The sequence below is a fragment of the Quercus robur genome, chromosome 9, assembly GCF_932294415.1.
Source record: "Quercus robur chromosome 9, dhQueRobu3.1, whole genome shotgun sequence".
In the NCBI taxonomy this organism is placed as follows: Eukaryota; Viridiplantae; Streptophyta; class Magnoliopsida; order Fagales; family Fagaceae; genus Quercus; species Quercus robur.
Genome location: NC_065542.1, coordinates 11458401 through 11472206, shown reverse-complemented (window position 1 = coordinate 11472206; position 13806 = coordinate 11458401). Strand labels below are relative to the sequence as shown.

General features: G+C 34.7%; 2 protein-coding genes across 4 annotated transcripts; one reads left to right on the top strand and one right to left on the bottom strand.

Annotated features, from left to right (window-relative positions):
* On the bottom strand, window positions 1–5228 carry LOC126699014 (uncharacterized). The gene is made up of 4 exons (XM_050396560.1): window positions 5097–5228; window positions 3834–4628; window positions 2016–3081; window positions 1–515 (listed from the first exon to the last, which is right to left on the bottom strand). The coding sequence occupies exons 2-4, from the start codon at window positions 4522–4524 to the stop codon at window positions 329–331; spliced, it is 1944 nt and encodes a 647-aa protein (XP_050252517.1). The 5' UTR covers window positions 4525–4628; window positions 5097–5228; the 3' UTR covers window positions 1–328.
* A 1934-nt stretch (window positions 5229–7162) lies between these two features.
* Window positions 7163–12700, top strand: LOC126698930 (dihydrofolate synthetase). Of its 3 annotated transcripts, none has more exons than XM_050396445.1 (10): window positions 7163–7503; window positions 7958–8055; window positions 8212–8362; window positions 8861–8923; window positions 9155–9316; window positions 10082–10273; window positions 10469–10571; window positions 11089–11220; window positions 11578–11709; window positions 12226–12700. In XM_050396445.1, exons 1-10 carry the CDS (start codon window positions 7168–7170, stop codon window positions 12576–12578), a joined length of 1722 nt encoding a protein of 573 aa, XP_050252402.1. In that variant the 5' UTR covers window positions 7163–7167; the 3' UTR covers window positions 12579–12700. The 3 variants fall into 3 exon arrangements, with proteins under 3 accessions (XP_050252402.1, XP_050252404.1, XP_050252403.1); XM_050396446.1 differs by having other exon boundaries at window positions 7164–7503; window positions 10472–10571; XM_050396447.1 differs by lacking the exon at window positions 10469–10571 and having other exon boundaries at window positions 10082–10199.
* The last annotated feature ends 1106 nt before the right edge of the window (window positions 12701–13806 follow it).

Sequence of the window (13806 nt, the reverse complement as noted above, 5' to 3'; positions counted from 1 at the left end):
TTATATATTAACTTTTTATATACAACTAACATTCGAAGGGGGGTTCAAGTGATAACTCACTAACTCTGATAAAGATACAAGCATATAACCTAAATGATTATATACAAACAAAAGAGGCATAACCAGAAGGCCTAGCAGAGAACGGAAAACCAGCAAAACACCCTTCTCTAGGATATATAACCTAAATGACTATATATACAAACAGAACATGCATAACCAGAAGGCCTAGCCGAGAACAGAAAACCAGCAAAACACCCTTCTCAAGGATATTCTTGTTGTGGAGGATTTTAAAACTAACATCTTAGCAGTGAATTTGTTGCAGGTCATGTCAAGAAGAGAGAAAAAGAGCATCCTCCTTGTTCTTGTAGATCTCAAACAATTGTTTAGAGTAGTGAGTTGCCAATTTTCGGCACAGCTCAACTGCATTTGGGTCATACTCTTGCAACTCCTTAGCAGATTTCTTAACATCACCTGTTGCGTCTCCGTCAGTCAGAAACTCAGCCAATCTAGAGCCCCTATACGAGAGTACAGATATTTCAGAAATATATAATTTTGGAACCAGTGGAATCAATTGAGCAGTAGAATATGATTGCATAAATAATTTTGGCAAGAAATGGAAAAAGGATAGAGACGTGTATTGCTTTGTTCTCACTAGAATATTAACTGAGACCAAAGAAGAGGACACATCAGTAAAATACAGAAAAATCAGAAATATGATGCATTCAAAACAACATCCCATCTTTATTTCTCAATATTACACTCAACAATGACATTTCATCTGGTTGTAAGGCCTAGATGCTCTCAGAAATTCAAAGTTTATGACGGCAGCAATGGCACCAGCTGGATTGGTGCCCTGTTAGTGCAAAGGGTAAATGCTATTGTTGCTTAGGTTTTCTACATGATACAATTGGAAATCTCATCTGCCTAAAGCCAGAAACTCAATGCCTGGAAGCAAATGCAGGAACCATACCTTGCTCCACTTGCATAGTGAAAGAAAAGTTCAAAACCACAGGGTCTCAAAGAGTTCGTGTAAAAATACAGAGACTTTTTATATGTTAATATAAACAAAAAGTAAAAAGTGATACAAGGGGAATCTCATTGACTCAGGTTGTTGAAGCTTCAAACTAAAGACAGGTCAGGCTAAATTGATGGAAATTTTGTCTTGTGCAGAGATTACATGGTCTGGAATGTGGTAAATTTTTTGCTTGTCCAGAATGTGAAAAATTGAAAACTAGAAGATTCAGAAATAATCCTTTAAACCAAAAGGTTGCAGTTAAGTCCAAAATGGGAAAGTTTATGGAAAAGTGAAAGGTTTTCTGCTTAAGTCAATAAAGTGAGGGATTATACTGTTCATTGCACCAGTAAGAAGAACTATTTTGCCCACTAAAGAGCTCTTCAGAAAATTGTCCTTTGTAACACAGAAAGTTTAGAACCAGAAGATCTGCTAGAGATTCTTCATATGAATCATATACATAAAATTTAAATAAAGTGAGAATGAAGAAAGTTCATAAAAGAAAATAAGATGACCATAAACCATATCAGCAGTTTGCATTTAATTAGAGTATGAAGCCATTATTAAATAGAGCTCCGTTTTTATTTTGAATGACCTACATCAGATTGCCTACAGATAAAAAAACAAACCCAATTTCAGTAGAACAAAGAGAATGTAAGATAATTCAGTGCATTCTACTAATGAAGATGAATATGAGCGTAATGTGTTGGCAATAAGTATGCACAAACCAACCAGAAATGCTGGGCACACAATAATTTTCAAATTCTTTTTCACAACTTCTCATGTGGCCAATTTTTATTGGAACAACTTTCACATGAGCTCACCACTAACATAACTTTTATTGACACAAATCACAACATCCCAACTCAGCAAGTTGTGAAATATTTTTTCCCTGGCCTTATTGTACAGGTCCAATGGTATAATTCCATCTAAAAGTGAGAGCAATTCAATTAATTCATAAATTATATAAAATAATTATGACTATATGCATTCAAAGGCATACCTTTCAGCATCAAACTTGCTAAAACCTCGACCATTATAGTAGAATGTCTCCTTACTATGTTTTTCCTCAGAAGTTTGTTGTCGATATAGAGCACATACAGACTTCATGCAAAGTTCAATATCCTTTCCGAATGCCGCAAGCATGTCTGCCTCAAACTCCCATTCTGATTTATGATCTTTGTTCCGTTGAAGTTTGGATAGGATCTCATCAAAGTCCACATTGTCATCCGATACATCTTGTGACTCACTAGAAGCATCATCAGCATGAGAAACATCAGAGCTCTCAACAATAAATCCACCCAAACTTTCACCCTCACTTTCTGACCCAGCTTCTTCTGAATCCTCATCCTCAACATCCTCCCTTGTAGGGATTCCTTGATGATATTTAGTTTCACTAGCCTGACTTAAATTGTTTCTTCCTGCCCCACCTTTTCCTTCACATTTTCTCAAAGTCACCAGACGCCGCCTTGGAGGTGTTATAATATCCATCACATTGTTGCCCACAGAAATAGTATCAGTAACTGAGCAGTCATTCAAATCAGAACCTACTATCTCAGGAACTTTTTCCTGAAGATGCATCCACTTGAGTTTAGAGATAGGAACATTATCATCATCACTCTCTGTGTCACTGTTAACAACATTAGAAGCTCGTTTTCTTTTGGGTGTCGGAAAAATTAAAATATTCTCCTCCCGAGCATCCATATCTTCCTTGTCATTCTGATCATAATGTGTCTGTTTCACACGATTTTGAGAAAATTTTTCTTTTTCACTACCCACACATCCTCCTAATATGCAATCCTCTAAAACTCGAACCTTTCTGATTTTCTTAGCATGAGAATTATCCACTTCACTGTCACTATCACTGATATCAATGATGCCAAGAGAAGCAGGCCTAGCACCACCGGGTGTGGACGGAGCCAACTTTTTGCTAGGGCTTCTCTCTTCTTCAAAAGACAATTGTTTTCTAACTTGTCTAGCATATTTCACTTCATATTCTAAACAGACACCTTTTTTTCCTTCCTCAATACAAACATCACGCTTACATGGCAAGTCAGTGAAAGGTGTGCCTACCAAAAAACATAAATAAAAAACAAACATTGTCAGCAACTAGCCAATTTCACCCAATCAGGCAATGTCATTACCTATGTGATCATTTAAGATATCTTTCCTCCTGACAGAAGAAAGCTTTGAAACATTATGATCATGCATTGAATTATAAACAATAGTCAAACCCAAACTCCCCACCAAAATGAAATTCACCCCTCAAGGAAATACCAGATTGCAGTCACATTAAGAGACTGCATTAGATTAGAATCTTTGTTTAGATAGTTGCTTCAGAGGAGAAGACCGTAATAAAATTTGATAATTGCGTGCAGAGAAGTCATAAACATGCTGCTAAAGTAGCTCACAGAGGATGTTTAAGGTCCAATCCTTAGGAGCGCATAATTATTAATTATATATTTCAAAATTAAAAAAGAAGTAACAATCTGCAGCTAATCTCACTGTTTACATACAACTTAAGCAGACACAATTGATTAAATCATTGGCTCACCTAGTCTAATTATCAACTTCAATACAGTTCAAATCAATTAAATGTCCCAAAGGTGCAAAATTGGTAATGAGATACTTGTGCACTAACATATTTCCTCAAACAGTTGATCATTTTATTTAGTGTTATTATTATCATTAAGTCTTTGTGGGGAGGGGAGTAAATGGCAAACGCAATCTATTTGTTAACAAAAAGGTAAAACCTAACCTCCTAAAGCTTGCATTTTTAAGAAAAGAAAACACAAATATTTTGTGTCCTGTAATTTAGTACCTGCTGCTTGCAGATCAACGGTTCCTTTACCGGGGGAATGACAAAAAGTAGAGCCAACATCCACCAAACTCTCAACATTTGCATTGTTTTGCATATAGTCCAAGTCGGTTTCATCATGCGATCCATCTCTAGGCCTAATCCCTTCAATTTTTGTCCCTCCCATCAATGGCTGTTCCGCATACCTCACAAATGAATTTTCATCCAACTGTAAAACCTGCGACTCCAACTCCTTAAACCTTTGCTTCCAAACTTTAACCTCACTCTCAGCCTTTTTCTTCTCACATTCCAAAACCTTGTTCTCAATCAAAAGCTGAACGACCTTATCTTCCTCTTCATTCTCCTCCGTCAAATCAACAATCTTTTCCACATCCCTCTCTCTTCTACTACTGTCCTTCATTTCACCTTCAACACCATCAACATGCTCTTTAGTTTCATCATTCTCTCTCTTCAACACCTTAAGTTCTTCTTCAATTGCAAGCTTGTCAGCCTCCAATGCCCTAAATTTGTCCTCAAGCACTTCATACTCGCTCTTCTTCTTTTGAATATCCAATTCCAACTCAACACACCTTGCTTCAGCTTTCTTACTCCTCTCTTCCAATTCACCACATAGACAATCTACCAACTCATTCTTAAAAAAAATCTCACATTTGGTGTCATCCTCATTTTTCGCTTTTCCCAAATCCATCTCCATATTTACTCTCAAAATAACCTAAACGAAAAGCACCACTCAAGTCGCCATATCTAACAAATGATCAACTTTTTAAAACTATCTCATCATGTCACATTTAAAAATACCTGCATTCGAAAAAGTAATTAAAAAGGTTACAACTTGAAAGACTTAAGTAAGAAAAAAAACTTATCCTGCAATAAATAAAAAAACCCAACTTGACCCAACAATATAATTCGAGGAGGAAAAATAGAAAACACCCAGCAAGCAAAAACTTTCCCTAGTATAGTTAAATTCCTTTTCTTTTCTTCTAAACCCCATTTGGGAAAGAAGAGCACCAGTCAATTATTTTCTTTTTCTTTTTCTTAGTTTCCTTAGCAAACAAACATAACCCTTATAAGGAAAGTAAAAACAAGAAGAAGACAACCTCGAATATTAACAAACTATACTGAAAGACAGACAAGCGAAACTGTACTTATAATAAAACCAAGCAACATTAAAAAATTGAAAAAACAAAAACCAAAGAGAAGAGGAGGAATTGGAATGGAAAGTGCAAACACATTTAAAGGAGCAGTATTGGGAATAGAAAGACTCACGATTCGAAGAGAGAGTCCTCTGCCTTTGTGGGGTTTGAGTTTGATCAACTTCCAAACTTTCATGAAGTGTAGGAAAGAAGGAATGGAATGGGAACAGGAAGAGTATTATTCCAATAGTCAATACATAAAGTATCTGACGTATGGGCTTGCCCTTATATAAACGCCACGTTTCACTTCATTTTATTATAGGGCAAAACCCTTTTTTTTTTTTTTTTGAAGGAACTAGTAGGGCAAAACTGCGACTAAGTTTTGTCTTTTACTCTTCTAAAAATACAAAAAAGTTTTGTCCTTTATTATATAGGGTAAAATGCAAATGAGATTAAATTCTATAATAATTTGGCGTAAATTTATCCAAAAAAAAAAAAAAATTGATGTAAATCATTTGGTTTACATACTTTAATAAGGACAAGTTATACCAACGTATTACTAAAGGATACATCTTAATAAACATTATATTTCATGTTTTAAGTAAAAGGTTGATATGGTGTTCTTAGGTTAAGTAAGATATATTAAAGTTTTAAATAAAAGATTATATAATAATTTTTTATTGGATAGAGTAAAAATAGGTTTTACATATCATCCTTACCAAAGTCATGCTCAATGCAAATTGCACTATTTAAATTTAACTAGAATTCATTTTAGTCTTTTAATTTTAATTTTGTTCAATTGAGTTTTCAAAAATTTCAAATTAATTCAAGTTTTTCATCCAATTTTGTTAAAAATTTGTCATTAAATATGCAATTAACTAATGAAAAAACTGCAAACGTGGCCTTTCATCCACTACTCACATTGAGACAAAAATATTTTTAAACCTTATCAATTTTTTTTTCTAAATGAAATTAGGCCTCGTTAATGGGCCAGGCCGAGCCGGGCCGACCTGTTTTTACTTGGCCCATGGGTCTAATGGGCTGGGCTTAACGGGCTGTTGACTAGTCAATGGGCTGGGTCGAGCTGTGTTGGATGGAAAAACCCTAGCCCATGGCACTACCCATGGGCAATGCCTATTTGGGCTTTAGCGGGCTGGGCTAGTGAGGTGGGTTTAATGAGTTATCCATGGGCATTTTTAATAAGTCTTCAATGGGGTTATAAAAATTTAACCAAAAAAATTATAATTATATATTATTACAAACTATCAAATTGAACAATTAAATCTACTAAAAAGATTCAATTAAAAAAAAATACTAAGACATACCTCTTAAAAAGGTACTAAAATAAGACTAATTAACTTTTATTGATAAGAATAAATAACTACATTGAATTAAATATCAAATCTTAAAGGAAATATTTGAAAAATAAAATATCAATTCTTAAAGGAAATATATGAATAATCAAATATCAACTCATTAAGGAAAAAATTTCTTCCAACCAACGGTAAGCATTTTTTTTTTTTTTTTATAAGGAATTTCTTCTATAATTGTAACTTGTAAGGAAAGAATTGGAATTTATCAAAGGAAAGAATGACTTTCTTTCCAGAGGCACAGAGGTAGGGCAATAGTCATCTTCGTAACTTTGTTTTAAAAATCAAAGCTACTAGACTAATACCAAAATATATATTTATTATGCATATTGTATCACAATCATTCCAAGTATTTAGTGGTTAGGTGTGTGGTCTTAAAGTTTTTATAATGTCTAAAGTTCAATCCCTCACCCACCCAACCCCCAAATTATTTTGTTATAAATTTTGGGTAATGAGTTAGGCTAACGGGTCAGGCTACTAGGCTGGGCTAACGGGCTGGCCCACTGAGCGCTCATGGGTAAAGAAACCAACCCATAGCCTGTCCCATTGGGCTACTGGAATGCCCACAGACTTCAATATTATTGGACTGGGCTGTCCATTAGCTTGGTGGGCTAGCAGGCTATTGGGCTAGCTCATGGGTCATGGGCTATTTGATGGCCCTTAAATGAAATTGACGAAAGACGTAAATAGAAAAAAAAAAAGAAAAAATGAAACTTAAAGTTAAGCTAATATATTCTTGGGTCCAAAACTGCAAATAGTTGAGCAAGTGACATTTATACTACAAGTCGTATAGTATAAAAATGCTACTTTTTTTAGTTTTTTACCGTATAGAAAATGCTACTCGTTTCGAGGCTGTTCACTTTCGTGAGAAACAAACAGAAACTGAAAAACATGAAAATTCTCACCCGCCAGTCCATCCTCCAGCACAGACCAACCCTAATTTCTTCGATTAGCTTCGGAGTTCTTAGAAAATTGGGTCCCAGAAGATGGTTCTCTGCGCATTCGGAGGAGCCAGAGCTGAAGGAGTTGATGGAGTACATGGATTCTTTGAAGAACTACGAGAAAGTGGGCGTGCCCAAAGGCGCTGGTACGGACTCGGATGATGGGTTCGATCTGGGTCGGATGAGGCGGCTTATGGAGCGGCTCGGCAATCCTCAATCTCAGTTCAAGGTTCAAAGTCCAACACTTTTTTTTTTTTTTTTTTACTTTGTTTGGTTTCTGAGAAAATGTAAAAGAAAAAAAAGGGTGAAAGTTTTGAGCTTTGGTTTATAAAAAATGCTCTGTTGGGATGTAATAGAATTTTAGGTATTGAATGTTACATTTATTACTTAAAAATAGTTGAAACAACATAAGAAGAGGATATTCACATTTCAAAGCTTTGTGTTCTTTTTATTTTATTTTATTTTTCAAAATCCACACTTTTGAATTAAACCCAATAGTCTAATTAGGCTCAGTGTGCAGAAAGTTTTGCCATAATATTGAATTAAAAAAAAAAAAAAGTAATGCTTTATGTATGTGGGCACAGAAAGTTCTGAATTTTGAATTTTTATTGTAAATTTGTTTGTTCATTTTGTTGATGAGTTTGAGTATTAAGTTTAAGTAACTAGCTCAACAGCTATTATAGGCTGTTCACATTGCTGGGACAAAAGGAAAAGGATCGACTGCCGCGTTTCTCTCCAATATTTTACGAGCAGAAGGGTATTCTGTTGGTTGTTATAGCAGGTATGGGTTTGTTTTAATGTTAATATTTTCTTCATGTTTGTCAGATAATGTATCAAAGGATTTATGCAATCTGCAGCTGCTTTTAGTTTTAACTTTTAGGTATTGCTTATTTTTCAGCTATGTTTTTTTAACAGTAGGCTTCATTTTCTTAAGCAGCCCACATATTCAGACTATAAGGGAACGCATATCGTTGGGAAGATTTGGTGAGCCGGTGTCAGCAAAGACATTAAATTGTCTTTTCCTTCATATTAAAAAATTTTTCGATCAGGCAATGGAGCATGAAAATGGGCATATAAGTCATTTTGAGGTATCAACTTGTCTACAGTATTGTCCCCCCCGACCCCCCCTCCTAATTGGATTAGATGAACAATGGAATCTAGTGCAAGGAATAATAAGAGACTCAGAAGCTAGTGATTTCAGAACTGAATAGCTATTCTAAAGATGTTAGACTCAGTGATTATTTGATGGGTATTTACATGACCCTGTGCAAGCTTGGGGATGGTAAATGTAATTGATTCAATTAGTTGACCTGCCCTGTTTGTTCTTCTTTTGTTTTCCTCTGAAAATTTTATTGTAGCTTTCAGGTCAAAGTAGTTACCATTAATATTTTCACATGTTAAACTCTCATATTTAAGATTTGATTTTGTACCTTCAAAATTTCAATTGAAGACTGGGGGGAATGTAATTTGTTTTGTTGCCTAGCCAAATTAAATTCTGTTATTGGAAAGTTTATCTAGTTAAATTTTGTGTTTGTATCAAATTACCTTCGCACTCACTAATTTACTCGCTATTGTATAATGTTCAGATTTTCACTGCAATGGCATTCACCCTATTTGCTCAAGAGAATGTTGACATTGCAGTTATTGAGGTAATTCATTTTAAGCCATTTGATGTCTTCTCTATGCATTTTTTTTTTAATGTACAGTGTTGGAAGACTATTAACATTTTCTTTGTTGCTTCTTGTTGATCTCTTTTATTTTATATGCAATTAGAGTTATTCTCTATGGAATTAAATTTGTACTGATGGCTTTTCATAACCCAATACAAAATTCTAAGATGGCAATTTTAATTTTAACTTTATTTATTATATATATAACAGGCTGGGTTGGGAGGTGCACGGGATGCAACAAATACTATTTCTAGTTCTGGACTTGCTGCATCAGTCATAACTACAATAGGTGAGGAACATTTGGCTGCGCTTGGAGGTTCTCTGGAAAGCATTGCCATGGCAAAGTCAGGAATCATTAAACATGGCTGCCCAGTTAGGTTGTTCTCCCTATGCAATTCTTTTGCAGATTAATATGATCATATAAACTGATAAAGCTATGTTCTGATTAGTTTTAATCTTTGGTTATACTGCCAAGTATGGTTTCCTTCTCTACATGTTACACTTGCAAAATCTTTAGAACAAATTACACAATGGACCCCACCTCATTGATATCTTTGGTCAAATGTGACGATTGATTATAGCTGTATCACCTTTTTCTGACCTGGTTTTATGTCATTCTTTATGTTCTGGTTTCCTCACATTAGGTGTCAAAACAATGATTTATGGTCTCTCCCAGGATATTTTATCTTCTTTAATGCAATTTTCTTGATGTGCATTATGGTTACCTGAGAAAAGCATGGGGAATTTGAATAAGTACAGGGCATGAACAGGAGCAAGAAGAGATATATGTTGTTATGAAAACCTCCATGGTATAATTTAATTCATGCAGCTCCAACATGTTATTGCTTAAGCAGACTAGAAGTGATGTTTTTGTTGTATACTGTCCATTTCTTCTACACTAATTAATGTTTAATGGTGTCTTGAAGTGCCACCCAAGTTTATTAAAATGTGCATATTGTTTTACATTAAGGCTGAAATAGTATTTTTGACTGAGTTAACTATCTAAAGATGGATTCTCTTAGAAGTTGTACTCAATGATATGTTTTGTGATGCAGTGGCTAATTTAATTTGTTTGTATTGTTAATCACATGATTTTAAAGCTAGCTTAACTCTGCTAGTTTGGTTAATGTTTTTCAGTTGGTGCTGGGTGGGCCTTTCCTTCCACACATTGAATGCATTCTACGGGATAAAGCATTGTCAATGTCTTCTCCTGTAGTATCAGCATCTGATGCTGGAAATCAAAGTACCATAAAAGGTATTAGCAGGATGAGTGGTAGACCTTACCAATCTTGTGATCTAGTAATACAAATTGAGAGGGACTTTAAGCTGGTATGCACTTGAGGCGTTATTTTCTTAATACCTTTGGACTCCACACACCCCCCCCCCCCCCCCCCCCCCCCCCGGCTTTTTCCAGTATTATGCATTCTGTAATATCATGTTTTTTTCTTGTTGAGAGTGGTACTTATGCAAGTTTTGATTATTGGCCATTTGAACTTTTGAAGAACTTATAATTATGTTTATCAGCAGTTCCTTGAGTTACTGGATGTGAAACTGTGCATGCTTGGAAGTCACCAACTTCAAAATGCAGCAACTGCCACCTGTGCAGCACTCTGTCTTCGTAATCTAGGTGAATTTTTATGTGTGCGCTAATGTTTGTTCTACTTGGACTCAAACTATGGAACTTCCTTTGATTTTTAAAGTCAAGAAGTATTTATGGGGATTTCTTTTTCCCCTTCAATTTAGGATTTGGTTCATATATGCCTACCTTCGTTTGATTTTAGGATTTGGCCTCAAACCTAAGATGGATATGCCATGACTAAGGATAACTAGTTTCTTTTTATATCCACGCAAGGTACTGATAGTCCTAGCCCTTAGGTTGTCTTTCATGGTAGCCATTTGGGACTTTTACTGCTTTCCCATAAATGCTAACCCCCTGTGATCAGTAGAAGATTACCTCTCTCTCTTTGCTTGTTTATAAGTTCAGAGTTTCTTCGTGGGAAGCAAAACTTTATGGTGTGAGCCAAGCACTGGTGAAAAGGAAAATAGTGCAGCTGGCTCAAAAAAAAAAAAAAAAAAAAAATGGTTTATGATTTTTTTGAGCAATCTTTAATCAAGTCCCTTTAATACTTTTATGGATACTCTAGGATGGAGAATTTCAGATGGATCCATTAGGGCTGGTTTAGAGCATACATGCTTGCTTGGAAGAAGTCAAATTCTAACATCAAAAGAAACTGAGGCACTAGGACTACGTGGAACAACAGTATTGCTGGATGGAGGTTTGATTCTCATGCTCGCTTTGTTACTCATTTCACTATTCTGAATGAATTGAGTTAAGTATTTAACCCATAAGTCTTACTTATAATAACCATACAGTGTTTCACTTTTTTGCATGTCAGTATTGTCCTGAGGACATTGTTTTTTACTCTAATTCTTGTTATATATTTATTTTGACCTTGCAGTTGTCATATTCTTTTGAATGTTTGCAAAATCTTGTGGGCATTGTAGGAGGAATGTTCTAGATTCAAAGAATTTTAGTTATACTGTTAACACCAGATGACAAAAGCCAATCCATATAACAAATTAATTATCAAAAAGAAAGCAAAACTCTCATAGTTCTTTTGAATGTTTTCCAGCCCACACCAAAGAATCTGCTAATGCTTTGGTGAAGACAATAAAGATGACATTTGGAGAGGCACCGTTGTTTCTTGTGGTTGCAATGGCAAGTGACAAAGACCATGTTGGATTTGCAAGAGAGTTTCTTTCAGGTATAGTCCCTTGTTGGATTTTGTTGTCTGTTACTAAAAATGGCTTTATTACTAATGTTGGAGGGTATAAAGAGAACATGAATTGTTTTTATGTTATCAGAACCCCATCTCCCTCTTCCCACAAAAAGAAGCCTTCTTATGTCAAGATGTAGTGGCTACCTCTTTTATTTTGTGGGTACCAAGTGAAGCCCCCAAGGCTTCATTTACAGGAGGACAAGAACTCAGATTTATTAAAAATTTCAGTTCTAAAACATATTAAGTAATTCTAAAAGAAGGCTTAACTTTATGTGCATGCCTTTGCTATGGGGTCTATTTGGATTAAGTGGTCTTAGAAAAAAGTGACTTTAGTACATGTTGTTCTGGCCCTTCTGGGTGGGTGGTGAATGAAGAATCCTAGTTGTTTGTACCTTCTTATCTCATTCGCTGTGTAGGGTAGGCGGTGGTGGTAGGCTAACACAAATAAGCAGTTTTGTGGAGCCTTGGAGAGTCCTAATTGAGACTACCACATTTTTTCAGGTGGAGAATTAGAAGCAGTCCTTCTGACAGAAGCTGACATTGCTGGAGGCAAATCTCGAACAACTTCAGCTTCTTTATTAAGAGATTGTTGGATCCAAGCTTCCAAAGAATTGGGCATTGATATTGTCCATGATAGCACAACAAAATCCAGGGAAGTGTTCAATAATCTATTAGTATGCTCTGCAAGCAAATTAGAAAATGGAACCATATTAGGTGCTGAAAGTTCATTAATGGCTTCATTGAAGGCTACAAATCAGATCCTAAGAGAAAGGGCAGGTAATCAGTCAGGCATTATTGTAGTCACTGGATCTCTGCATATAGTTTCAATGGTATTAGCTGCTCTCAGTAGTTAAGGCAGATTATTTATGATGTTGCTTTGAGTAATGGTTTCTATTTGGAATTTGTGTAATTTGTGATGCTGCTCTCAGTGGAATTTGTGTTAAAAAGTATAAAATTTTATTCTATTTGGACTAAACTCTTTAGTTTTGGCCTAAGAAGTACAAATAAAATAAACATTAAAAATTATAGATATGAGCCCTAAATAAGCAATATGAAAATCATTTCATGCTTTTTAGCATGTGTAGCAAATCAAGAATCTGTGAAAAAATATATATAAATTAGTTTATTCTTTTATTATATAAGTTTGTAAATTACATGGTCCCTCTTTTGATGTTTTACAAAATGACACTGCCTCCCAATATGGACATAATGAAACTCATCCCTTGAGATTTATATAAATGTAACATGAGTTCATACTCTTGTTTTTTGATAATTTGAAAGAAGGGATATTTGAAGTTTTGAACCTTAAATATATTCGTTTGAAATACTAGGAGATACCAATCAGTTAAACTATAAGACTCTTGACTATACTCTTTCACATAATAATAATAGAATATTCTATTTTTTTTAATTAAAAAAATCATATTTGCTAGAATATATAATGATTTTATACAATAGATTATTTGAACTCTATTTAGGGTATACCCTGTTATATTCCAATTACCTTCAAGCAATGACCAAAAAATAAATTAGGGTGGAGTGTTATGCTATAAAACTCATGGGGGTATCATTTTTTATTTTACCCATGGTTAGGGATTTTTCAAAAAAAGAAGAAGAGATATATATATATAAATATATATTATTGTTTGCAAGTCACAATATGATATACCTTGTATTATACAAATCCTCAAGGAGAAGTGTCATTTCTTGAGACAATTACGGGAGCACTTTTCTGTGAAATCATATAAATTGGTGTTATCCTAAATTAATTGATTAAAAGAATGAAAAGCATATAGGCATATAATTCTGCATATCGGCAAAATTATGGTTGGCTTTTCGTCACGCACTCCATAGGGCATGGGATTTGGGCAGAATTATTTTTGAATTTGACTCAATCATTGCCATGAACTTGATTACTAATTGAAAAGATCCTTGTATGGATCTTTCTACCTTGGTTCATGATCATACAGATATTATTTTCTTGTAATTGTAGTCCTTAATAGATTTCGTTAGTTTGTAGGGGCTTTGTAAGGTGTTTATGGGGCCAACTAAAACATAAATATTCTAAAGAAACTTGGTTAT

Coding starts and splice junctions, on each gene's coding strand:
- LOC126699014 (XM_050396560.1), bottom strand. CDS start 4,524: ATGGAGATGGATTTGGGAAAAGCGAAAAATGAGGATGACACCAAATGT. Junction 3,082..3,833: donor CGTTGATCTGCAAGCAGCAG/GTACTAAATTAC, acceptor GTTTTTTGGTAG/GCACACCTTTCACTGACTTG. Junction 516..2,015: donor AGCAAGTTTGATGCTGAAAG/GTATGCCTTTGA, acceptor ACTCTCGTATAG/GGGCTCTAGATTGGCTGAGT.
- LOC126698930 (XM_050396445.1), top strand. CDS start 7,168: ATGCTACTCGTTTCGAGGCTGTTCACTTTCGTGAGAAACAAACAGAAA. Junction 8,924..9,154: donor TTGACATTGCAGTTATTGAG/GTAATTCATTTT, acceptor TATATATAACAG/GCTGGGTTGGGAGGTGCACG. Junction 10,572..11,088: donor ACTCTGTCTTCGTAATCTAG/GTGAATTTTTAT, acceptor TGGATACTCTAG/GATGGAGAATTTCAGATGGA.